This window comes from Rhinolophus sinicus, chromosome 3, assembly GCF_057876585.1.
Source record: "Rhinolophus sinicus isolate RSI-liver-muscle chromosome 3, RSI-T2T, whole genome shotgun sequence".
Taxonomy (NCBI): domain Eukaryota; kingdom Metazoa; phylum Chordata; class Mammalia; order Chiroptera; family Rhinolophidae; genus Rhinolophus; species Rhinolophus sinicus.
This window is the reverse complement of record NC_142503.1, coordinates 21,078,820-21,105,349: the sequence shown is the minus strand read 5'-3', so window position 1 is coordinate 21,105,349 and position 26,530 is coordinate 21,078,820. Positions and strand designations below refer to the sequence as shown.

General features: G+C 41.8%; 1 protein-coding gene across 5 annotated transcripts in view; it reads right to left on the bottom strand.

The window, feature by feature from the left end:
• Nucleotides 1–26,530, bottom strand: part of PDZD2 (PDZ domain containing 2) — a 330,846-nt gene that overhangs the window by 86,112 nt on the left and 218,204 nt on the right. For 4 of the 5 annotated variants that reach the window (XM_019737273.3, XM_019737274.3, XM_019737275.3 and 1 more), the window contains one exon: nucleotides 3,269–3,770. In XM_019737273.3, coding sequence (XP_019592832.3) covers nucleotides 3,269–3,770 — 502 coding nt within the window. Of the gene's footprint in view, nucleotides 1–3,268; nucleotides 3,771–26,530 lie in introns of those variants that run through there. The other variant, XM_019737277.3, reaches the window with a different exon arrangement.

Below are 26,530 nucleotides of genomic sequence, written 5' to 3'. Positions count from 1 at the left end.
GAAGGCCTCGGCAAGAGGTCTGGCACTGTATAGGGCGGATTGTAATACTAGGGTAAGACCACAAAGTGACGCATAGACACATGTACCAGCTGTAAATAAACTCACCTACCTGTTAATGCAGGGCTTTTTTTTCTTTGTTATGTGACTACGTTTTGTTGTATTCCTTTTTACCATCCAGTTTTACAAAAACACACATTATATCTAAACAGCTTGCAAAAACTGTCACTTTGGATGAGTAATGATCTTCACTAGACAGGGAGTAAGTAACACTAAACGTATTTCTAAAACTGTTTGTCTATGTCCTAGGAGATTCTTATGTGTTAGACAATGGGCCCAACTTTTATAGTTTTAAAAATTAATCTGGTTGCATACTCATCATCATGTGTTAATATTAGATAGAAACATACCTTTTTTTTTTTTTTAAAGCAGACATTTTCCTATAACTCTGTTAAAGGAGAACAGGACATAAAAACATGTAACAAATAGTCTATGAAAAAGAAGCACCTGACAAATAAAAATGCTCTGAAGGATCATTATAAGCCTTTTCTCTAATTTATTAAGTCTTCGCAGATATATTAAATCATTAGTAAAGCAGAAAAGGAACACTGCTGACATGTTTAATCTTTCATTATTCAAATGGAATGGAATGTTTTCCCCCAAAGGCTTAAGAGGTAAATAGCTAATTTTTGTTTTTTTTCTGGAAATTCCATTTTAGCCTGACCTTGGGCTCATCCTGGAATAAAAATAAAAATCCACTCAGCCCAAGGACCTAAGTAATTTTCCAATTTGGATGCTACCTAGATGTGGGGCAAAGTTGTATCTTGCCAACTCTGTCAATTTTAGATAAACACATCTAATGATGATATTTCTCCAACTGAAAAAGGTCCTAAAATTTTTGTGTCCAAGAAGATGTGTGTCCTATTTCGACTTTCCAAGACCAAAAAGTACAATCCAAGGTCAATGATGAGTCTATAGATCGTGGAGAGTTACAAAAAATGCAAGTTCCAGACGACAAGTCTCTCCTTTTTATAGGCATGTGGCTTAAAAAAAAAAAAAAAAAGTGTGGCTGGTTAGCTCAGTTGGTTAGAGTGCAGTGCTCATAATAACACCAAGGTCACTGGTTTGATTCCTACATGGGTCAGTGAGCTGCCCCCTCCACAACCAGATTGAAAACAACGACTTGACTTGGAGCTGATGGGTCCTGGAAAAACACACTGTTCCCTAATATCAACCCCCCCCCCCAAAAAAAAAAATGCCCCAAAGGCTATATAAATCAAGGTTTGTTGTTTTTCAGTTTCATTTATAGTTTCTTGGACATTTGACCTTAAGTACAAAACCAGAAACTCTGATGTGTAGTCTTCAGATAGTCTAATCCAGAAATTCAGTTTTTATATTATTGCCTTTAATTAAGATGAGCAGAGGATGGTACTTTTCTTAAAAGTTTTTTTTTTTTTTTAATCATTCCAAATTATTTCCACTTATTCTAGGACAAATCAAAGCCTGTTCTTTGAATTGTATGAGATTCACCCTAAACCTTCGGTACCTTAAAACTTCAAAATGATTAAGAGTACCAATACTCTCTAACTTACTTTTTCACATTAGGCTTTATGTGTATTTACAATCTAATTATTAGGGGAAAAAATCATATCAAGATATAATACCCATTGATAGGGAACAAATTATAATACAGATTATCACCCGCTTTTTTAAAGTTCGTGTTACATCACTTTGCTTTTATGAAAAACGTACATTCGTACCTATTTTCACTAACTGAAAGAAATCCAAAGAGTGTTTTTGCTTTTATGTAAAAAGACAAAAAGTGAAAATGTCATTTAGCGTTTATTTTGCAGTGAGACGTTTTAGAGGCAGCGGGCACCCCACGCAGTGAGTGGTACTGCTTTTACTATATTTTAAATTGAGTTATTCGGTATGATTTGGTAGATTATTTTTTGGGTCTGGGAACGCTCAAAAGATTTCCCAAATAAATTAATGGTAATTGCTTCTTTGCTTTATGCCATTTAGGCTTATAAAAGTTTTCATAGGAATGTTCTATTTTTGGATAACGGAGGAAAACCTGTATTTTTATTGGCCTTAATTTTTTTTGGGGGGGGTGAACATTATAATCTTTTTGTTACCCTTAATCCTTTTTTGGGGGGCATAAACTTGGTAGAAAATCATTGATAGAGACATTTATTTTTTTCTTCTGATTTGTTTCCACATTCCATCTACAAATGTGCCTCCTCTGTGTAAGGCTTTATGAAGATCATCTACCTAGCTCCTCAAATGAAGGAACACGGTCCCTTAAGAGAGGAGTTATTTTGATTCTTCTCAACCCATTATACAGATTGGCTGCAAATATAGAAATATGCATGAAATAGCCTTACTAGAAATTACATTCACCTCACAGGGCACCACTTCCCAGCATGCAAAGCTAAATTTGATCCTTCTGTGCCCGTTTTCCACCTTTCCAACTTTCTCTTTCATCCCTAGATGGCATCTCCTCAGTCAGAGAAAACACCAAACAGGAACCACTTAGGAAGTTGCTGCTTCCTTAGGAATCCATAGGAGTACCTGCCAAGAGGATTCTGGGAATGAATATGCTAACCCTGAAGAAACATAACTTAATGAGAGAGTGTTGGTTATAATGGAGGAGACAGTTTGAGGCTGGAAGAGTGCCCATCACCAATGAGAATACATACCACATCTGCTTTGCCTTTAGGTAGTAAGACCAGCCCTGACCATCACAGCTGGATATCATAGTCTCAGAGATTTCTGTGAAGTTTCTAAACTTCGCCAGAATTCAGCGATTTCATGTGATCACATTATCCCATGAAAATGTCACTGGTTTTAAAATGTTAAAAATAAAAGCAGATGCTTCCCTGCATGTCGGACATCCTTCCTGTGTAATACTGAGGCTTGGATGTTTATGCTATCAACTGCCACCAGGAATTCTTGGCTTTGCCATGGCAATTCCACTGGTGACAGCAGTGATAAATAATGATGCAGTTCAAGTACTTTATCTGGGCCTCATATGACTCAAATTACACCACAGAAGGCTTGAATTTTCCACTTAGGCTCACTCGACTAGTTCTTTATTTAAGTAGGATAAAATGACTTGGATTTTTGGGTTGTGATTGTTAATGTCTTCTGATAATTTACCTTAATAAATTTGTTGGATTCTAAGTGTGAGGTCACCTTAGATGTATTTTTTAAACCTTAAAAGCAACTTCTTTTAAAATTCCGGTTCTATAATCAAACGAAAGCTTACCCGTGCTAGGCAGTCACTTGATTGGAAGTCCGTCTTCCCAGATTTTGAGAAGCGGCGTTTATCATTGTTTGTAGGCAGAGGAGCATCTGTCTTTGGCACTCTATGCTCTGTCCCTCTGTCCACTTCTGACTTGTCTAGATGGGACCCAGCCACCTCCTTGACAGAATCTGGGCCATTTTCTAGCTCGAAGGCATGACCATTTCCAAGTTCAGGGTCTGGGCCATTGTCCAGCTCAGAGATGGGTTCATTGTCCAACTCATAGCCAGTGCTGATCTTGGATTCTTCAGTGGCCTTGTGGGCAGAAGGCCTGGAAATGACCCCAAACTTTCTTGTTCTTTTCCCCTTTTTCACAGTTCGGTCACCCAGCTCCAAGGTAGGTGTGTCTCCCGGTTCAGAGCTGTTGCTACTGTTGCCATTATAAGGAGAATGGACTTTGTGCTTGAAGCGACGCAGCATGATCAGGTAGATAAAGCCGCCATTCCAGCACTGCTCAGCCAGGTAACTGCAACAAACAGACAGGAGCAATGAAAACCCTCAAAACATCCCTCTTGAACAATACCGCGGGTTGGTGCATTCAATGGCCCACATAGGACCCATGTGATTAAAAACTTGGTCAACAAATTGAGGTACTGAGCTTCCTAAAGAGGCTCAGCACTCTACTTTTTTAATCTCTAGAATTGTTGATGCGAAAAATAACCTGAAAACAAACCAGAAAAAAACTCAATGAACGAGCAATTTCTAATGAAAGTACCCGAGATAGGTAGTCAGAGAAGGAGTTTTCTATTAACAGAGCCAATCCCAACATATCATTAAAAAAACAAAAAACGCTCCACTCCACAATTTCTTGCATCAGCATGACGCTAGCCTCCCATTCATACAGTTCTGATGGAATAACACTACAAGTCCCCCAGGGTAATGAATGGATAAAATAGTGTGGGGGAAATGTAAAGTTCTGCTTTTAGCATCAAGAAATCAACGGCACAAGAACAGGAACCTCAGGCTCATGGCAGTTAAAGTGAACAAAAGCTTCTGAGTGGGGGTGGAGGGATGTTGGCTGGCAATAAGCGCGGGCACGCGTGTGCTGCACTAAATGAGTACCAGGTTAATTTCTTGGTAATGGTTCTGGCTTGGGTTGTGCACAGCACACATGGAGTGTCATTTCTAATCTAGGCATCACATTAAGAGGAACACTGAAAAAGTGGAAAAGACACAGCCTTAGGGTGACCAGGACAAAGAAGGAGGCTGGGGACTAAGGCAGGCAGGCATAGTGAGAGGAAAGAGGGATGCCAAGCTTGAAGAAGGCCAGGGTTAGGCTCAGTTGTTTTCTATATATTTCAGGGCTGCTAAACACTTAGAAGCAGGAAATAATATAAATTCATAATGCATGTGCAGCTCGGCACAAAATAATATACCAGGTTTTAAAGGATAATGAGAAAATAGCACATCAAATGAGATACGTAATTAGCAGTGATCATGATCAGACCAGATCACTCAAGCTTTAGCAAAGAAAACACTCACTCAAAAGTCAGGAAACCAGGCTGGGCTGGACCCTCCCCTCGTGCCACCCAAGATAAGAAAGCACAAACTCCAGATGAACCCAGGGAAATGCCTTCACCACTGGAATCTTGCCACATTCTACACATCACCGGTTCCCAAGCAAAGAATGTCAACAACCAAATCCTTAACGGGTCAGACCTGCTTCCGGTCTTCATGCACCCAACGAAGAGAAGGGTTTCATCTTCAATAAGGGAAAAACAGAGAACTTTCCCAAGTATACCAAGCTAGCTGCTGCTCTCTGTCCAGGCTGAGAGATGGGGCAGTCAGTGTGTGGGAAGAGAGCCAGGTCGTAAGGGGAGTTGACCAGCTGTGTTTGAAATGTACTAAGTTTTGGGGTAAAGGTATATATTCCTCATACCAAATGGTCAGGGTAATGCAATGAGAGTGACAATCTAACTGAAGAAGACAGTAACTCTGAATTTTCCATGGAGTAAAGTGAACAAGACAGAAGGGTCTTCAAACATCAACCAAATCTAATAAAAACTCTCTTTGATCCTGGGCTATAAATCATGGTAATGAACTTACACATAAAATCTAGGTAGATCAAAGATATCATACAAGACTCAGGGTGTTCTGTGACTTACAGTGAGACGAAGATATAAAGATCAGTCCACTGGAATCTAGAAAATGAAAATTAAACCTGGTTTTCTTTTTCTTTTTTTTTTTTTTTAAAGATTTTATTGGGAAAGGGGAACAGGACTTTATTGGGGAACAGTGTGTACTTCCAGGCCTTTTTTCCAACTCAAATTGTTGTCCTTTCAATCTTAGTTGTGGAGGGTGCCGTTAAGCTTCAAGTTGTTGTCCTTTCAGTCTTAGTTGTGGAGGGCGCAGCTCAGCTCTAGGTCCAGTTGCCTTGTTAGTTGCAGGGAGCGCTGCCCACCATCCCTTGCGGGAGTCGAGGAATCGAACTGGCAACCTTGTGATTGAGAGGACGCACTCCAACCAACTGAGCCATCCGGGAGCTCAGTGGCAGCTTAGCTCAAGGTGCTGTGTTCCATTTTAGTTGCAGGGGGCGGAGCCCACCATCCCTTGCGGGACTCGAGGAGTTGAACCGGCAACCTTGTGGTTGAGAGCCCACTGGCCCATGTGGGAATCGAACTGGCAGCCTTCGGAGTTAGGAGCATGGAGCTCTAATGGCCTGAGCCACCGGGCCAGCCCTAAACCTGGTTTTCAACCTAATTTTTCTATAATGTTTAGATTTTATTTCCTTCAATTGTTGGGGGTTTTTTTTTTGTCCATACTAGATAACAGTGGTTAGCCAGGTTGTAAGGGTTTCTTTGAGCAAACCACTGCTATGAATACAATGCATATACTCATACATTATGAAAAAAACAGTGTGGGGTAGTAAAAACAGGACCAGGTGAGACGTAGACACCCAAAGTTCTGGCTTTGGTGCAACCATGTGAAACAATGGTAATTTTCCCAAATTTCCATCAACTGATGAATTTATAGACAAAATGTGGTATATCCATGCAATGGAATATTATTTGGCAATAAAAAGGAAGAAGTATATGCAACAACTTAGGTGAAGTTTGAAAACATTATGCTCAGTGAAAGATGGCATGCCACCTTAGGCATGTATAATTCCATTTACAGGACAGGCCCAGACTAGGCAAATCATAGAGATGGAAAGTGGATTAGAGATTGCCAGGAACTAGGGGGAGGGGAGAAGTGGGACGGAGTGCTATTAGATACAGGGTGTTTTTTGGGGAGGGAGGGGAGTTGATGGAAATGTTCTTGAATTAGATAGCGATGATGATTGTACAACACAGTGAATATGCCTACTTTAAAATGGTGAATTTCATATTATGTGAATTATGTCTCAATTTAAAAATAGCAAATAGGGTGTGGCCGATTAACTCAGTTGGTTAAAGTGTGGTGCTCATAACACCATGGTCGCCAGTTAGATCCCCGCATGGGTCACTGTGAGCTATGCCCTCCTTTAAAAAAGAAAAAAAGCAAATAAAACAATCCTGGCCATGTTTGGAGTTCATTTTTTGAGTGGGTAATCCCTAACAACTCTTTTCTGAAGAAGAAACCAAGGCTCAGAAGTACTGATTCACTTGCCCAGGTTCACATAAGTGCTACGTGGGAGACCCAGGTCTGTCTGATTCCCAAGCTCATGCTCTCTATTCACTGTGCAATTCTGCTTCTTCAACTGTTATCTTCTCAGTGCTGCAGTCTACTCGTTTGTAAAAGGAGGTGTTAACATGGGTCAGCTCTAAGCTGCTTTCAACATTCGAGTAACTGTGGATGCTACTTTCCTGGAAGAGTTCATGGGATTGGAAGAGCAAACCATCCCAACAACACCGATCCAGTGCCAAGGGCGAAACATAACCCTGGGAAAATAGAAACATTCCTTTTATGCCCAAGTTGTCTTAGGCCTCTGGGACATTTTCCAATAACCCCAAAAAGATTTCACCTGGAGGGGCAATTCCTTTAAAATTTCTTTTGGGACTCTATCTTTTGTATTAAAACTCTGAACAACCCAAAGGATTGTACACAGAGACCTTCTTTTCAGTACCATAAAGGCTGGCCCATGGTTTCAGAATATAAGATCCTGAATATCTTTTCCATCTCTAGTCTCATGGAAGCTCCAAGAACCTTGGAAGGTTCCATGACCAAGAGTATTTTATTCCTTCAGCAGAGTCCACATTCAGCAAAATTACAAAGCCAGAGGAGTTTATCTTTAGTTCGGCACCATCTCCCTGTCCTCTCCTGGCTTCCTAGCAATAAATAAAACTCTGACACCTTCAGGGAACTGTATGACAGGTTATTTTATTCCTTCCTGGACAGAGAATTTTCTAATGTCATCTGAAAGACAAAGCATAATGAATGAATTATGGACACTGTAGCAAGTTGGTGAGAGACTTTTAGGCAAAGGGTAATTTTCTTACAGTTCTTTGAATTACCTTAAATTAAATGCCCCCCACATTCCCTATCCATTTGTACTGAAATAACTTTCCTCACTTTTCCAGGACTTTCAGGGCTAATTCATACTTCCAACCCCCTTTTTCTGTTCAGTAGGAATCTTACCCACCCTTAGAATCTGTAAAGTTCAAAGCCAATATTTGAGAAAGAAGAAGTAGAATACAATCACATGACAGAAAAATCGCATTAACAACAGGTAAAATTAGCCTTTTAGAAGCTTTTCTACAATATGATTATTCTTTGATTTCTTCCAAAAATTTGAACCTGTCCTCTGATAAGTAAAATTATTAATTCAATCAAAATGTACTTGATTTTGACCATTCCAAGATGGCCTTAAGATAAACGAGGAAAGACCAGCCTATCGACAAATGAGGTTCCGAATTCTAGCTTAGAGTCCTCCCTTTGAAATGTGTGTGATTCTTCATTTCACTTGGCCTTTGCAGGCATCTGTTCTAAATAGATCCCTTCCTCCTTCCCTTCCCTCAAAAAGGGCTTTACGCAAAGAAAGCTTTGAGTACCTCCTCTGTTTCTTAATGTTCTGTCATAATCCTGGAGTCTGGGCTCTCCGGGGCGGGAGGCCTGAAAAGGGATTGTCAGGTGAGGTTGGGTGCCTGGAAAAGCTGAAGCCTGGAGAGGCAGGAAATAAGACAGGGGCAAAGCCAGGAAGGTGTAGGAAAGCCAAAGGTACGCATTATTTATCCATGCCCTGATTTCACCAAAACAGGGCTTAAGGCAACTGTATTCAAGTTTGATATCCTAGATTGTTTTGCCAAAGCCCTTGGGAGCAATTTCCAGGTGCCTCTGAAAATCATCTTGGGCATTCAGCTATCGATTACTGATGCCTGGCACACAGTGTGACCCCACAGGATGCTGTCAAGTGAACAATGGGTGTATAGCTGCGGGTAACTGAAAGTAACTTGGATCACCACCATTGGTCACTGGCCTGTTCTACAACACCATGAAGACACTGCATAATTCAGAGAACGCCTAACAGAATTCTGTAACACAGACTTTTTATCAATGCAGATATCCTTACTTCATCTGAGTATGTCAGGTTCCCAGTAGACACCAGGAGAATGAACACCGACTGTAAGAAGATGTTTATACACCAATTATTACGGCAGAGTCTGAATTTCATGGAACGGGACCAGCTGCTAATAGCCATCCTAACATACACACAGGGCAAATGGAGATCAATTTTTCTTGCCTGTGATTTTTCTCTTGCCTAAGAAGTGATGGGAGTCTGAAAAGCTGTTTGTGGTCCTTTGAAAACCTGCTAAACCTAATTAATCCAGAGGGCTGTCTGAGGTTGTGAAAATGTTGGTTCCCAGAGAACAATGGGTTGAGAGGAAGTGTTAAATATATACAGATAATTTTCCAGTGAAGTCTTGGCTGGGAAACAGAGGAAGGCAAGTATGTACAGCTCCATAAGAGGGGATGAGCAGATGATAATCATTACTTCCTGGAGTCATTTAGTAACCAGGTTCCCCAAGGGCAAGCTCTCTCAGGTGCTGTTGCCTCCCAGCTACACTGAATTTTGGCCATACTTCTCCCAGATTCCACAACCCTCCACAGAAAGAACCAAACTTCCTTTGGGGGACTCTGAAAGTGCAAGTTTTTGGCTGAAAATGGTGCTGATGAGAGTGAATGATATCCTTGGTGTGCTTATAAGGCCTTTTCTGAAAATCAATCCATCCACTTCCTTGCTTGTATAGTGAGGGAGCAAGTTAGCCCTGATTAGATGAAGGAAGATGGGGCTCAGGCACCAACGAGGCTTTGAAAATAGATGACCAGAGTCAAGGCTTAGAGCAGAAATAACTAAAACACTGTATTCCAACTGCTGCTTGCAGGAGGGCAACTGATGAGGCCAATTTTTACTACTTCTCACCTCCTCTACTCTGCATGAATGGCTGGAATTGAACTCTTTCCTCCTCCCTCTTATTCTGAGTCCAGAGTAGAGAATATAAATAAATCAATTTGTTCTCTTTATCATAAAATCTGTGTTTATTATTTTTTATCATAAAATTGGGATGGGGGAACACACGTTGAGAGTAAAGAATAAGGGTAAATATTTATTTGAGGATTCCCCCCCCAACCTATGATGCAATATTAACCATTCAAACCCAACCCAAATCATCAGCTACCAAAACCTGTTACCACCACCACACAGTTAGCAGTGAAATTTAAATCCGATCCATCTATATACCAGGAGAGAGGTCCATATTGCCCTTAGGGAGATGGGGCTTGGGAAAGTAGTGCAAATATACTAATTCTTTGGCTACTGTTATTTCTATGAATAATAAACTGTCTTTTTATCTCTGATCCAGGAGTCTCATGGATTCTGCTGGCATTCATGAAACTGGCAGGCTAATTTATCAGCTTACTAGTAGAGTGAAATCACCGTTCTTGACATAAGCAAGACAATGCACAGAACAACTCAGTTTATAATTGGTCTTGTTCCCCTACACCAAACATATTAAAGGAGCTTAATGATATATTATTCTTGACACTGGTCACTTGGAAATAAAAATCAATATGCATCTTAAATCAAACAAATACTCAAAATAAATCTTTAAGGCAGAATCAAACACAGGTGGAATTATACTAAGAGGAGTGAGAAAGAAGGTGGATACTCTACCCTTGGATTCCACAAACACTGATTAAATTGAGGGTGTCAGCCTCGAAGGCAGCAGCTACATTTGTGTACACCAGCATTAAGTGCGCACTCTTCTGGGGTTGTGGGGCTGGATGAAAAAGGTGACGAGATTAAGAAGTACAAATTAGTAGTTACAAAATAATCACGGGGATGTAAAATATAGCATAGGAAATATAGTTAATAATACTGTAATGTATAATACCGGGTAGGTACTAGACTAATTATGGGAATTCACTTCATAAATTACATAAATGTCTAACCGCCAGGCTGTACACCTGGAACTAATATAATATTGAATGTCAACTATAATTGGAAAATAAAAAATATTATATAATTCAAAAACGGTTTAGACCCTTCTGTCCTTTCCCTGCTTAGGTTCCATCTCCTGTAACCATTGGCTGTAATATCTGTGCTGAAGCAGAGCTGGCTCTCTTTCTGTTTCTTGAGAAGAGCTTCTGATGTAAATGGGTGGGGGTAGGGTGAGGGGACACTGCAGAAAAACAACAGATGAAAAGTAACTAAATCATATGGTCAATGAGCAAAATTATTTTGATTTCCATGCAATGAGGTATCATTGATTTTCATATTTCTTAAAAGTTCACATCTCAAACTAACAAGATTAATTTAAATTCACTACTCTCACAGCAAAGAATCCCTACACTAGGATGCACTATGCACTTTGAACTCCAGTAAGCACAACAGGAAGGAAATAGAAGTGTGGCCCTTTCTATCATACAGCAATACCTTCACTTGAAGTTTCACTTTTCCTCAAAAGTTTTCACGCACCTTATTTCTGCATGAATCAATAAAAGCTTTTTTAAAGCACCCATACACCTTTTGGAAATAGGAATTCAGAAGCTAAATTAAGTACAAATGCCGGGTCAATGATGAAAACTGACCTTATAAAACATACTGCAGAGATTACTGGCCTTCAAAAGAGAATCTCTAGGCGCCTATTTGCAAATTATTGCATTTCTTTATTAGATTACAGTGAGCGAATCAGGGTTTTTAAATAACTATATGAGACCAAACTGCAGTCTATCCCGAATCAAATTAGAGCTGCAGCCACACAGATTTGCTAACTCATCCTGATGATGTTGGTCACATTTTCCTTGGGGAACAAAGGGAGTGCTGGAAAAGTGAGATTCCACTCTATGTGACTAGTCCATCTATCTCATCAGGGAATTGATGAGCATCAGACAGTGTACATGGGAACTCATTCCGCTTTTTTACTTATGACACAATGTTATTTTTTTGATTATAAAATTACTACTTGCTTATTACAAATTCATTCATTCATTCATTCATTCATTCATTCATTCATTCATCTATTCAACAAATAGTTGTTGAATACCTACTATATGCCAAACACTATTTTAGGCATCTGGGGGTGCAGCAGTGAACAAAACCATTTCTGTCTTTGTGGAACTTACAATCTAGCAAGGGGAGACAGACAATAACCAACAGACCTATTAAAATAAGCATCCAACTATACAGTATGTTAATAGGTGAGACGTGCTATGGAAAATAGAAAATCTTAAACGGGATTTAAGAGGCTCAAGCATGCCAGGAGTTGGAAGAGTCAGGTTGGAATTTTTAAATGATGTGGCTTAGGTAGCCCCATTGGGAAGAATACATGGAACAGAGACTTGAAGATGAAAGAGTTGGCCATGCAGCTGCCTGGGAGAATGTTCCAGATGGAGGGAAGAGCCAGTGCAAAAGTGGTAAATTGGAAGCATGCCTGATGTACTTGAGGAATAGCAAGGAGGCCTTTGAGGCAGGAGTGAGCGAGGAGGAGAGTAGCAGTAGATGAGGTGGGAGAGGTAACCTAAACCAACGTGTGCAAGGCCCTGCAGCCTACAGTACAGACTTTCGTGCAAAACGGGCAGCTGTTGAGTCTTGAGTAGAGGAGTAATGGGGTGTGCACTATGTTTTGAAATGATCTTTGTTTCTGTGTTGAGAAGAGACTGTGGTAGGGCACGGGTAGATGGAGGGAGACCACGGAGACGATCATCCTCGGAAATTCCAGGGAGAGATAAGGCGGCTCAGTGCAGAGCAGAGTGGAGATGGTTAGGAAATAGCGCCCTGAATCGTGATCAATTCTGAAGGCAGAGTCAACGGCCTTTGCTTTGGGATCAGATACAAGGTGTGAAAGAAAAAGAAGTCAAGGACAGCGTGGAGGTGTTTGGTGTGAGCAACTGGAAGGATGGAATTGTCATGGTTAGGGCAGCCTTTTGGGGGTTGGGACTATTTGACTGATTCTGACTGCAGAGATCTATTCTGGAGGTAAGTTCTGGACATGTGAAGTTGGAGATGCCCATGTGGGCAGCTAGATATCCGAATCTGGATGCTGGAGCAGGCTAACTGGTCTGGAGACAGAAATTTGAGAGGTGTCAGAACATTGATGGCATTTAATGCCTCCTGAAGATAAAGTCCTTTAGGTGAACCTTCTGGGCCCAAAGTTCTTGCTGCGTCAAAAGCACGTTCAAGGGCCGGCCCGGTGGCTCAGGCAGGTGGAGCTCCGAGCTCCTAACTCCGAAGGCTGCTGGTTCGATTCCCACATGGGCCAGTGGGCTCTCAACCACAAGGTTGCTGGTTCAACCCCTCGACTCCCACAAGGGATGGTGGGCTGCGCCTGCAACTAGCAACGGCAACTGGACCTGGAGCTGAGCTGTGCCCTCCACAACTAAGACTGAAAGGACAACAACTTGAAGCTGAACGTCACCCTCCACAACTAAGATTGAAAGGACAACAACTTGACTCGGAAAAAAGGCCTGGAAGTACACACTGTTCCCCAATAAAGTCCTGTTCCCCTTCCCCAATAAAATCTTAACAAACAAACAAAAAAAGCAGCACGTTCAAGCGTTTTTCATGTACTTCCAATCTTTCCTCTAGAAAGGGTGCAATAATTTAGAATCCTACCAGTAGTGTCTTAGAAAACCATTTGTTCCTGAATATTGTCACTCTTTTTAATCTTGGCCAGTCTGACAGCCAAAAGCTACCTCATGTGATAGTTTACAAGTCAGTAGTGACTAGTGAGTCAAAAATTCTCAGCAGCCATTTGCCTTCATTTAAAAATTGTTTATTTATGTCCTTTGTCAAGATTTCATCTTTTGTATCCTCAGACACTAGCACAGTGGCTGGCACATAAGAAGCACCACAAAAAATGACCGAGCAATGAGAAGATCCCTTCCATTAAAAAGAAAAGGCTTCTTTTTTAAACAACTTTGTTGAGGCATATTTTACACACCATATATTCATCCATTTCAAATGTGTAATTCAATAACTTTTAGGAAATTTACCAAGTAGTGCAATCATCACCATAAATCAGTTTTAGAATACTTTCACCCCAATAAGATCGCTTGCACCCATCTACAGTCCATTCCCATGCCAGCCACTACTTTCTGTCTGCATAGATTTGCCTTTTCTGGACATTTCATGTAAATGGAATCATACAACACATGGTCTCGCATGTCTTACTTCTTAAAAGCCACTTCTTCTTAGTCGGTCCTCGCTTACCAGGCCTTAACTTCTGCATCTTCTCTGTCATTTACCCTCTACGAAATTGCGATTCGTGCAAACATGCTCTTTTCATGATGTCTTTCTCATCTTCCTTCAGATCATACCCAATTATCCTGAGGAGATAGCCCTCATGGCCCTGCTAGCATGTCATCCATCCTTTCCCCTTACATTTTTCCAGCGAATACCCACCATTTCTCCCAGTTTAGGCTATGGGAGAAAGTTCTTTATCTCCAAAGTTCTTCACGTGACCACACTGGCCATTCTTACCCATTTGGTCTCCCAGATTCTTCCCATTATTCCTGTATCATCTTAAACAAACTCTGCTTTGGAAGGAAATCTTTCCTCATTAACACTAACCAGGCAAAGTTCCAAACACCATGTTACGGTAACAGTGTATAATATGTATTGCAGTCTAATATATTCACGTCACTATACACTCATATCAACTGCATTTCGTTTTTTATTTTCTCCCTGTTATTTTTGTCCAGGACAGAACACCAGGGCCTATTGGGCCCAAAGTCTCTTCTGTACTTTGCCTGGATCAGTGCTAACGAAGCTTCCATTCCTCCCTTACGTCTTTGCTATGACTTGCCTCTGAAGCTGAAGATAGGCTAGGTCTGCAAGCCAGAAAACCCAGGCCAGCCCACTCCCCCTTTGCCTGATGTCCCACTGTCCAACCCTGCTAGGCGCATTTCCTATGGCAATTCCTGTGCTTTCCCACATACGGTGCTGTCCTCGGCCTCACCTGTCAATGCTCAAGGACAACTACAGGCAGACCGTGTCCCAGAGATGACGTTCAATTTATTTTCTAACCTGGGGGACACCAAACCCTGAAAAATCTGTCAAAAACGACCCAGGGACTGAGTTCCAGATTGCACCTGCCACAACCCCCGGTTCCTCTACAGTGAAAGCTGCTGGAAACTGTGAGTGACACACGCTCTCCCTTTCTGCCCCCACAGCCCCCAAAGCAGCCAAATCTGAGAGTTCACAGCAGCCAGTCATCCTCAAGCCCTCACACAGCACCACTCAAAAGACGGCCACCCACTTCCCCTTCCCTAGAGGTGATTCTAAAAGAAGGGAGACTCATGTGGCTCTATGTATCTCAGAACGCACATGACGCTACTCACACACTAATTCAAACATCGATGAAATGCCTGTACCCTCCAGTTCCCACCCCTTTCAAGTGGATCCAGCTCAGTCTTGAAACAATTTCCCGAGCTTCTTTCAATCCTTCCACAGTCTGTTCCATTGGCTTGGCCAGAGCCTGCACCCGCCTCACGCCAAGCCTGGTTTCACTTATGTCACAACGGCTTCCATCAAAATAGTAGGCTTCTTTTCTGAATTTCTTTCACTGTTTTGAAGTCAGCAGAGAAAAGACACTTACGGAATTGCAAAATGACTACCTCCATCAATGTATTCTGGCTAATGTCAAACCCTGTTCTTCTCCTGAATCTCTTCTACACAGTACACTTTTTTTAATGTAATTTTGCTTTTTAAATCTGCTTTTCCTTTTTCTTGTTCTTTCTTCTCAAAGGCTCTCTGGCAGGCATGGTTGGGCTGGACATGTCTCATAATCTATAAAGGTTCATGTAGAATGACTTTCTAACTTTTGCAACCTTCTTCTTCAAGCAAAGGGCGCTCCTTTGAAGTTGGATTTGTTGGGTATTTTCCCTATGGTTCATCCATCTGCCTGATCCTCTAGGACTCTTCTTGGTTTGGAGAACTTCAATTACAAGAAAGCCTAATCAACAGAACTCTAGCCTAGAAAAACAGATGAGCCAAGTCCTTACACAGGTGGATAGAACAAATTTTATACCTTGGCTTCTAATCAGTACACTCTTCATGGGTGTGTTGACCAGTTGAAATGGTGACATCATTGAGTATGTTTGTGAGCCCTGACTCTTACTTATGTCCAGACAAGGAAAATGCAGAGGCATTTGTACTTATCTCCTGGGATTTTTAAAATAACTGCAAGTGAAACATTAAATAAACTGTAAATTATTGGACACATAAGCATAAATATTGATACGAAAATGCAAAGCTTGAATTTAATGGTGTGTTTATGTTACAAGCTCCAAAAACTAACACGAGTTGTAATAGACAAGGGGGACTGGTACCGATATTAATTAAGTTGTAACTATATGCCGTGTACTGAGCTAACTACACACACATCATCATCTCATTTTAATCTAGTAGAACAACCCCATTAAATAGTTACCTTATAATCCATCTTTTAGAAATGAGAAAACTAAGTCTCAGAGAGATTAACTTACCCAAGGCCATAGAGCTGCTATGGGTGGAGCTGGGATTCAAATTTCCGTCTGATTGCAAACAACCCAGGCAATGACCTTGAGACTCACTGTGGTAAAGTCCCATTCTATTGTTGTTTCTTATGACTAGGTTTGGACAAGGAAACGGGTTGCAATTTCTAACAGCCAAGAGGCCTCTCCCCACGTTAATATCATAAGGGATTCCACTTTAGTGGTATGTTAACGCTCAAAATATGTCCACACCCTTAAGAAAAGGGCCTTAGGGAAAACAAGAGGTATTTTCAGGCAGGCCCAAAGGCAGGTGAGTATTTGGGAGGGGTGAGGTGGTTCCTCAGGATGTGGGTAGTAGTGACCAACTGCCTCCTTTCATCTCTCAGCTATGAGCTTGATACAGTCCCAAAAACTCTGGAAAAGGAGAGGCAATGTTTGCTCAGATTACCTAAAATCAGAGGACTAAGGAACCACCTAGCCCAAACAAAATGGCTAACACAAGCTATACCCCTCCAATGCTGGCCTCTCCCCTCAGGTGCACCCTGGAGCTCAGACACCTCTCCTCCCTCCCTACACCTCCATGGTGCCCCGACTCCAGACCGGCGCTTCCTAAGCAGACTGGTGCACTGGATACCTCTCCCTCTACAGTGAACCACCCCCTCCTGACTGCAGGCAGTCTGACAACTTCTGGCTGTAAACAAGAGGTGTCTTAATATCATATTCACTGTTCCTGTGGATTCTTGTGGAAGAAAATGTGTTGTCATTAGTGATGGGCCAACAGAAATCAGATTAAGGGAGGGGCAGGAAAATCCCTGGCATGAAGTACCACTGAAGCGCCCCATTCAAGTAAGGGCTTGCTGTCCAGCTGGTGGAGTGTGTTAGTTAGCTCGTGACCTCCAGCTATGAGCTTCAGCAGAGCCCATCTCAGCTTTCAAATCAAGGGCACGGCTTCTGGAGCGATTCCTGGCCCACACGATCAAGATAGGGAGGTAGGCTGGCCATTTCCACCCAGTGCGGGATGCTTCTGTTGAGCCAGCTTCTACCGAGAGGTCCCTGTTGGGCTGACCCACTTGATCAGGTCAGCAGTATGGTGTGCTGGCTCCCCCCACCCAATCCTGCTCCCTCCCTTTTCCTTTCACAGGTGTTATCCCGACAGATATTCTGCACTCTTAGCTCTAACTCAGCATCTGCTTCCTGGAGGACCCCACGTGAGAGAGAGCAATAGAATGAGAAATAACAAAATAGTTCCCAAAAGGAGATAGTGAGAAATAACACTAGCCGAAAAAGGCTTGTCAGAAATGAACAGGACTCAGCTAATCTGGGGATAGCAGCAGCCAGCAAAGCATTCCTGAGAAGTCAAGTTGGATGAATGGCATTCACAAAGATTTCCTTTACATCTGTTGGCTGGTAGCAAGAAAAACCGACAGCAAAGGGCTCCTTCAGATCGGGACTCTCTTCACTCAATACACAAACAGCTTCAGCAAAATTCAGCCCAATACCAATTACATCCAAACATATGTGGATGTAGTTGATCCTGGAGTAAGAGCACACTTGTTTCAGGTGTCAGCATTGCCACTTGGGCCCTCGGGCAGGACACTGAACGTCAGAGACTAATTCCTTAGTTCCATCTACCTATGGGGTTTTGGGGGAGGATTAAATGGGATCATGGACTAAGCTGGCTGGTTTGCAAGCTGGTTTCCGGCCTGGCACATAGTAAATGCCAATAAATGTTAGTTCCTCTCCCTTTTGGAAACTTGCTAGGTAATCACTGGTCAACCAGTTAAACTTGTCTGGAGCTCCTGTCCTGGATGAAATCCTAGGAAGGCGAACTCAGATCAGGGAGCCGATTCTGTGGTCAGAATGGGCCGAAAAGAACCACAGTTCAGTAGGAGAAAAGGAGTCCTGGAAAAACCAAGTTCACGGGGAACAGGCAGAGAGTCAGAAATGGATATGAAAACTAAAGATCTGAAAAGGTGGAGCAAATGTGCCTTAGACACAGAGCCTCGCTGGCCCCTTGAGGAAGAGAGGTTATTTTGCGGGTCTCATGGATGTAAGTCATTGAGCTGAGAAGTATGGCGGTGTGTGTGTGTGTGTGTGTGTGTGTGTGTGTGTGTGTGTGCGCGCACGCATATGCATGCATGCAAACATGCGCAGGGAAAATCAGGCTAGTATAGACAGTCTGGCAATTGCAGGCCATATTCTCTGCTGGAGAGAGAGAGGAGACAGATGTCTTTCAAAACACGGACTGATGGTGGCCTCCTGTGTCATGTCCATGTCCATCTGGCCAGGGTCAGGTTCCCAGCTCCCAGAGCAACTACAAGCTTTCTGGCCTGACCTGAACTCTGAGGATGGTCCCAGAGGTCCTGGAATTGCCCCAGAACTCAGGGTGGAGTCTGGGAGGCTGCCCATCCCAACCACACCGCGACATGGGCTGACCCCTGAATATTCTGTAAAATATGTGGGCTGCTCCTACTAATACAAGCAACTGCCACAAATAAATCAAATGCACGTGTGTGCAGACACACGGTCTCTCCCAGCATCCACTCCTCCCTCACCTACCTTCCCTCTACTTATCACAAATATCTGGATGATATTTCCTATAGGTTCAGCTGCCTCCTTTACAAGTAGCCTCTTTCACTTTTCTGAGGCAAGAGTTTCAAAAGCCTCGTTGTTTTAATATTAAATGGTTCAACACATTACAATGCCATTAGTGATTCAACATTCTGATGTTTCTTAAATGTCTAGAGAGGGTAGCTGTAGACCCACGATATTAATATCAGGGGAAAACACTTCCAGCATGAACAGCCAGCTCCTCCGCTTTTGTGTGAGGTACACGCAGGTGTGGGCATTTGAGTCACACGCATGTTTTAGAATATTAGGAACTCACTTCCTTACCAAGAATTCTCAACAGGAAATAGCTGGCAGACGACACACACTAGACTTGGAACTCTCCTACTTAGAGCGAACGGAAAACATCCAAAAACAAAATCAGAGCCATGAGCTGCCTGGAAAAACAAACACCAAAAGTTATTTCTTGAACTGCACATCAGGAAGAGTGTGCTCTGGAAGAATCTGGAAGTGGGGAGAAACAAAAGCATTGACCAGAGGACCTTCTCAAATCTGGGGAGAAAACACACAAGAGCTTTCCATTGTGGCACTGTTTCATGTAGACTCACAAACTCTTCTCACAGATAAAGGGGCACCTTAATTTGTTCTAGCTTCCCAAGCTGAAAAGCAAACTGCACCTATTTTTCACACAGATTGGAGCTGATGGCAGCAGTCCTGGGGTAGGGGTCAGGACACCCAATTTGCCAGATACTTAAAGGGCTCGATCGATACAGGCTCCAGGAAAGACACAGGACATGTGTTGTCAAGAACAGAGCAACACTCAGTTACTAGGGGAGTTTTTTGCTCATTCACTGACACTGCATCCTGAGTTCTCTTCAGCAATTCCCTCCTAAAGAGACTTATTGCAGTGTCTTAAAATTATCTTGTAGGGCCTACTGAGAGCATCAAGACAAGATTTATTTATTTACCTTCACTGCCTAACTTCCTCAAAGGATTTACATATCCAAACCACCTGCTCTCAAAAGGGCCACCTCCTAGTACTTTGAGCAAAAACAGACATCCCAGATGCGTCTTAAGGCAAAGAAGATCTGTGGAAAATTTCAATACTGCTGTTTCTTGAAGAACTGCAGTGTTTTTTAAGTTATCAGGCACAAAGTTCGTAAGGTCCAATTTCATTAGAAAATGTGACTATACAAAAGAATGAAATATATAATGTGAATTTATAATCTATACATTTAAAAATGATACCAATTATATGAAGAGTGTTCCAACAGAAGCACAGGTTACTTCAGAAGCTTCTAAAAGAGGGACTAGCCTGCCATTGGCGTGTATGTGGATTGGCAAGGTTTTCCTCGGGAATTGTCGGGGTCAGAGGTCCAGCAGAAGTCAGCTAGGCAGGCAGGAGGTGGAAGCATGGGGTCTGGAGATGAGGGGAGAAGAGAGAGGGTCCAGGCAGAAGTCAAGACCATGCTTAAGGCCTTGTGCCAGGAACTTGACTATGAGTTTTACTTCAAACTGGAGATGGAGTAGTTGGATTCCTCTTGGTTGAATAACGTCTCCCCACCCCCCAAATTGATGTCTATCTGGCACTCAGAATGTGAGCTGGGCAGAGGGTCTTTGTAGACATAATTACTTAAGGATCCAGAAGAGATCATACGGGATTAGGGTGGACCCTAAATCCATTGAAAGTGTCCTTATAAGAGACAGAAACGAACATACAGAGACCCAGAGAAGAAGGCGACGTGAAGATGAATGTCGAGGTTGGAGTGATGCGTCTACCAGCCAAGAAATGCCAGGGAGTCCCTGCAATGACTAGAAGCTGAGAGAGGCACTGGACGTTTTCTCCCTCAGAGCCGGTGGAAGGAACCAGCGCTTGCCTGCACCTTGATTTCCGACTGCTAGCCATCAGAACCGTGAGAAAATCTGTTTCTGTTGTTTTAAGCCATCGGATTTGTGGTACTTTGTTACCGCAGCCCTAGGAAGGAACACAGCCTCCTTCCCTCCCTTTAGCTTTTCCAAGACTTTTTTTAACTCTTGAACTTCTTTCACAATAAGATGCATTCTTGTAAAACCTCCAAGACCTGCTTAAAATAATTTTATATGTTTTGCATAGTTATAGAACAATGTAATTTTAAACAAATCTATTATATCGATATTCTATTAAAGTACTTAAAACCCTTTTCACAAAATCTTTAAAACTATCAAGACGAATTTCCCAATTTCGCAAGTGGTGCACACTGTTTCATTTACTTCCGATTAATCCATAAGAACAAGGATGATTTACTGACTCACATTTAAATAGTATGTGTCATTTAAAATATTTAAAATACAGAGAAAAATTACCTATGTGATGCCTATAGCATCAAGAACAGAAAGAAAAAACAAAGCAACTTTGCTGTTTTCATTTCTTGGATGTTTAGAATTTTTGTATTTGAATTGTGGAAAATGTCCTGGTGTGTTTTTAAAAGTATGGTGTTTGGCATCTAGATGACAAGATGAGAGATTTCTAGCTGCAACTTGGAATCACTTCTCCTCAAACAATACATTGTGGGGGTGAAAACGTGGTCTTTACTCCAGTAAATAGCAGCTACCGTGGCTACAACAAGAGCCAGCTGCTGTGTCTGGAGCTCCATCAGATGCACGTAACTTAAAGACCCGGAGACCATCTCGGGGACCATCATCACCATTAGGCTCTTCGTTAATTTCAATCACCAGTGTCCCCTGTGCTTGTCTCCAATGACTCAGTAAAGACACAGCACACAAAGATATTACCAAGCAGGGGTAATGATGTAGGGCCATACCATGGGCAAAACCACTGTTGGTGGCTGCGAGATGAACTGGGGAATCAGAGTCACGAGCACACCGACTGTTTTCCCATTGTTCAGTACCCACGTGGAGATTCTCAAACCATTTTGAGGGAAAATGTTTAAACAATTAGTTTAGTTTCTGGTTTTCAGTAATACATCTGAAGGTGACTCCATGACCACCTTTGATCAGGTGAAGTCCAGGAATGCCTTGGCCAGCTGTGGGTGCCTTCGCCGGCACAGCTCTGCGACGTGCGAACTCCTGCCCGAGGGGGGGACCTCGTGGAGCAGTGAGTGAGTGTCACACAGCTCGAACCACTGATTGATTTCCCCCGGGTCGGAGTCAACAGGCATTAATGGTGCTGTCCTGTCAGCCTCTCTCCTCACTAAATACACTTCAGAGGATTTTTTAAAAAGCAAACAAATGCGATCAAGATGTCAATGTGTATTATCCATGTTTCACACAGGTTTCTAAAGGACCTTCAGCTTGGCAACAAACTCAGTTTCTTCTTTGTCCTTCCTCCTCTGGCATCTGACAGGTTATCAGAGCACATGTTTTAACTTGGCAGTAGCTCCTTCCTTTTCCTGTGGCACCAGAAATGGACCACCATCTTGTCAGCCAAGCATGGACAGACATGTTCCATAACAGAATGAAAGGCTTCTAAACAAATGCACAAACAAAATGAAACAGAAACAAACTCAGATACAGAACAAACTGATGGTTGCCAGCAGAGAGTGGAGTAGGGGAAGGGGTGGAAATGGGGAAGGGGATTCAGAAGTATATGATTCCAGTTATAAAACAAGTCATGGAGATGTAATGTACAGCATAGGGAATAGAGTTAATAACGTCATAATAACTATGTACAGTGACAATTACTAGACTTATTGTATAAATGTTGAATCATGCTCTTGTACACCCAAAACCAATATAATACTGTACGTCAATTATAATTAAAAATAAAAAAAAATGACTTCAGTCATTTGAATTGCTCAGACCTCACCTAAAAGTTCTTGCGAAGGGAGGAATCCTCACTCGTGTCTTCTTTAAGACATGCCCACATTTCTAATGGGTGTTTTCATCTAACGAGGTTATTTTCCCTTTCTTATACAATGATGTTTGGATTTGCTACTCACAGCCTTAGATGTAGGAGAGAGTGGGGGGAAAGGTCAAGTGCAGTGTTAGGCAAAGTGTATCAGTGGAGGGATAAAAGACCAATCAGAACTGCTGGGGTTACACATTGACAGGAAAGCTTAGTATCTCATTGCTATTATCAATACTACATTACTTTGGTGGAAGTCTTTATATCTTATGAAATTCATTATTAGTAGTCGTATCATCACTATCTGGCCACTATGAACTTGTGAGGTGGGTAACGAAGGTGTGATTGTCTCCAGCCTATAAGTGATAAAATTTAGGAAAGAAGATGAAGGAGCTTCACAGATCCCATCTGGACTCCTGGTCCAGAGATACTTCCCCCCCAACTCCCTGCATTGAGGGACAAGAGACGGTAAAGCTGCTGTTTTAGGAACCTGCTGAACTCTGACCAGAAGATCTTCCAGAATTCTCCCTGTGCTGCAGGACAGGTGTGATGTTCACTGGGGAATGGGCTGGGTGAGATCTAGCAGCTTGCTGGACACACAGTGCAGGATTTGGAGCCACGTTTTGGAGCCTGACAGACCTGGCTCCAAATCCAGGTTCCGTCACTTACTTGTTGTGTGACCTTAAAACAATTTTTTTTCTCTTTTGCCTGTTTCCTCACCTGAAGTGGGTTATTAAGAGAATTAAATGATATTTAGATATAAAGTATGAGGTATACAATTGCAATACCTGAAAAGTGTTCATAGTGACTACATCCGAGCCTATTCGGCTATCTATGGAGACATGTCAACTATCTACATATAAAAATCCCCCCTGGTCAAAGGAAGGAATGAACACCCACATGATGAAGATGAAAATGCTGGGCAACTGGATACCACCCCAGGGCTCTGGCCCACATACTCAGGGAAAGTCGATTCCACTGCAGCCCCAGGAGAGGCTGTCTATCCCCCAAGTAAGCCAACCTTCTAACCTGGCATTCTAGAGCATCACCTGTGACTCACCCCAATCCCAGAGCACGGGCTCAGCTAGAAAGAAGCCTGTTTCAAAGGAGAAAGAAGACAGGGAAAGTTTCCAGAAACATCTGTCTGCCAAAGTTGGGCTCCCTGCTCCACCTCTTCCCGACTCCTGGAGAGGTTGGTTCTCTCTGGAAGTTCCACAGAGTGTACCTTGGGCATCCTCCAGTGCCCAGCCCCGGGCTGATCACGCTCAACTTGGCACTTGATAAAACTTTTAGAAACTGGTCCCTGGTGGTTTTCACGTGTACACCATGTCAATCAACAAGACCCTGCATACCTGAAAGTGGGTTCATGGCCCTTTGGCAACCTCTTGCCCCTGCCTCCCCCACGTACTCCCCCAGAGTGCAGTGTATATTCTCAGGCACACTGTAAGCCAACAGTTACCACACATTTAACAATAAAATTGAATCCTTTACCCTCTGCATTGAGCAGTAATGAGGAGTGGTTCAAAAACGCATTCAGAGTATCAAGCAGCCAATGATTTGAAAAACATAAGATAATTTTACAAAAGTACATTTAGACATGAAGCCACATTTTCTAAATGTGAATCACTGTGAGTGAGGGAAGGGGTTTAGAATCAGTAATAGCTACTAGAATTTACATGCATATTTGCCATGGTTCACACACGTTGGTAAGCACACTGAGAAAATTGTGTGATTTGTGCGTAAATTCTTACAGAAAACTCATACAGTGGAGCATGTTCGGTAAACTGTGAAAATCACTCCTTCATACCATCCCGAAAACCATTTCCATAACTTGCCTTTCAATTTTTATCTTTGGTATATTCCTTTCCATAAGTTAAGTATATCTTCTCCTTCATGACTTCCTGAATTTACAGTCTTAGGTGGGGGCTTCCCCACCCTAGAAAATATTCTATTTTCTTCTAATACTTTCACAGATTTCATTTTTATGTTTAGCTCTTTATCCCATCTGAAATTTATCTATGGATTTAAAGGCAGGACCTAACTCTATACTCTTCTCTAAAAAGTTTAACTAATTATTTCAGTAAAGTTCACTAAATAGACCGTCATTTATTCTCCAGTTTTGAAACGTATCCTTTTCATACACCAAATTTCCTGACACACATGGACCTATTTGGGATTCCCTACCCTGTTCCACTGGTCTATCTGTCAATGCCTGTACCACACTGTTTGAATTACTAAAGCTTTAATGTATAGTTTACTATGTGGTGAAAGAGAACACACTCCTCATTGTTCTTATTTTCCCCAAAATTTTGTAGGTATTTACTCATCTTTACCCCTTTCTGATGAACTTTAGTTCATCTATTCAGGTTCCAAATTCTTTTCAGATTTTGATGGAAATTGCATGTATTTATAGGTAGGAAGGGAAGACAACAGGACCTAGTATCCTTAAAGGACTGTCTGTAGAGCCCATGTGCTAGATATAAGAACTGTGGTTGTGATATGTAATCTGAACAACAGTACCTGAGGTGATGATACAATAAGTTAAGATTGCCCCCATTAAAAAGCAAACAGCTAATACACTTAGCCAGCCCTAGTGGTCAGCTTTGAATCTTTAGAGAAAAATCTCCACACTGTAATCAGCATCCCAAAAATTTTCAATAGAGGTTATAAAATCCAAGATTTTCTTTAAAAGTCATTTCTTACCAAATCATAAATCAAAGGTATACAGAGGAGAGGTTACAAATTTAGACATTCCCATCACATAATTATTTCAAGTCACTCTCTCCTTCATTCTAACCTGAATTTCAGAGTGTAGTGTTTATGATATAACTATAGATCTCTTGGCATAGCTATCTCAAAATTATTAGCATAGACATTTAGTGGAACAAGTCCAATTTTAAACTAAAAACAGTACTTTAAGAGAGAGCTTTAAATTCTGGCATCCTTGTTTATATAATAATTACAATTCAATAAAAAAGTCATAATATTAAAACAGTAATGAGTTCCTTTGAGATGCCTGACCAGATTATTCCTTAAAAAAAAAAAAAAGGTTTAAACTTGTTTCAAAGTGTAATAAGAGATAGAAATAAGATCTATATTCAAAACAGACAAAAATCTAGAGCTAATGCTTGTGGGCAAAGAAAAGGAAAGCATACGTATTCTGTATAAATACTCTACTTTTCATATTTTTTTCATACTTCAGGAGATACGATTAGATACAAAGATAGCAACTTATCATGACTGAAGTGCAGATATCACATGCAAGAGCAACAATTTCTCTGTCCAATAGACTGAAAGCCTCTCTTTCATGAGATGTTACACAGACTTTCTGATGTAACAGCACATTCAAGGAGTGAATAGAAAAACCAACTACGGCACATTTACACAATGGAATGCTATGCAGCAAGGCAAAGGAATGGACTATTGATACATGTAGCAACAGGGAATGAATCTCAAATGCATTGTGCTAAATCAGGGGTGTCCAAACTTTTTTCAACATTTTTCACCAAGGGCCATATGCGGTAAAATACACAAACAGCCGGGCAACTCACTCGAGGTGAAGTACGTATTGCCTCACCTGGTTTATTTAAGTAAAGTAAATATATTTTTGGAATTTGCTGCGAGCCAATTAACAATGGATTGCAGACCGCAGTTGGCCCGCGGGCCGCAGTTTGGACACCCCTGTGCTAAATGAAAGAAGCTAGACTTAAATGGCTACATACGATCTGATTCCATTTATAATACATTCTGAAAAGGCAAAATAATAGAACATACCAGTGGCTGCCAGAGCTGGGGTGAGGAGAGGGTTTGACTACAAGAGAGCACTTTTTAGGGTGATGAAATGGTTCTTTATCTTGAGTCTGGTGGTAATTCACATGACTTGTGTTTGTCAGAATTTACAGAAAGGTCTTTCTTTGGTTTCT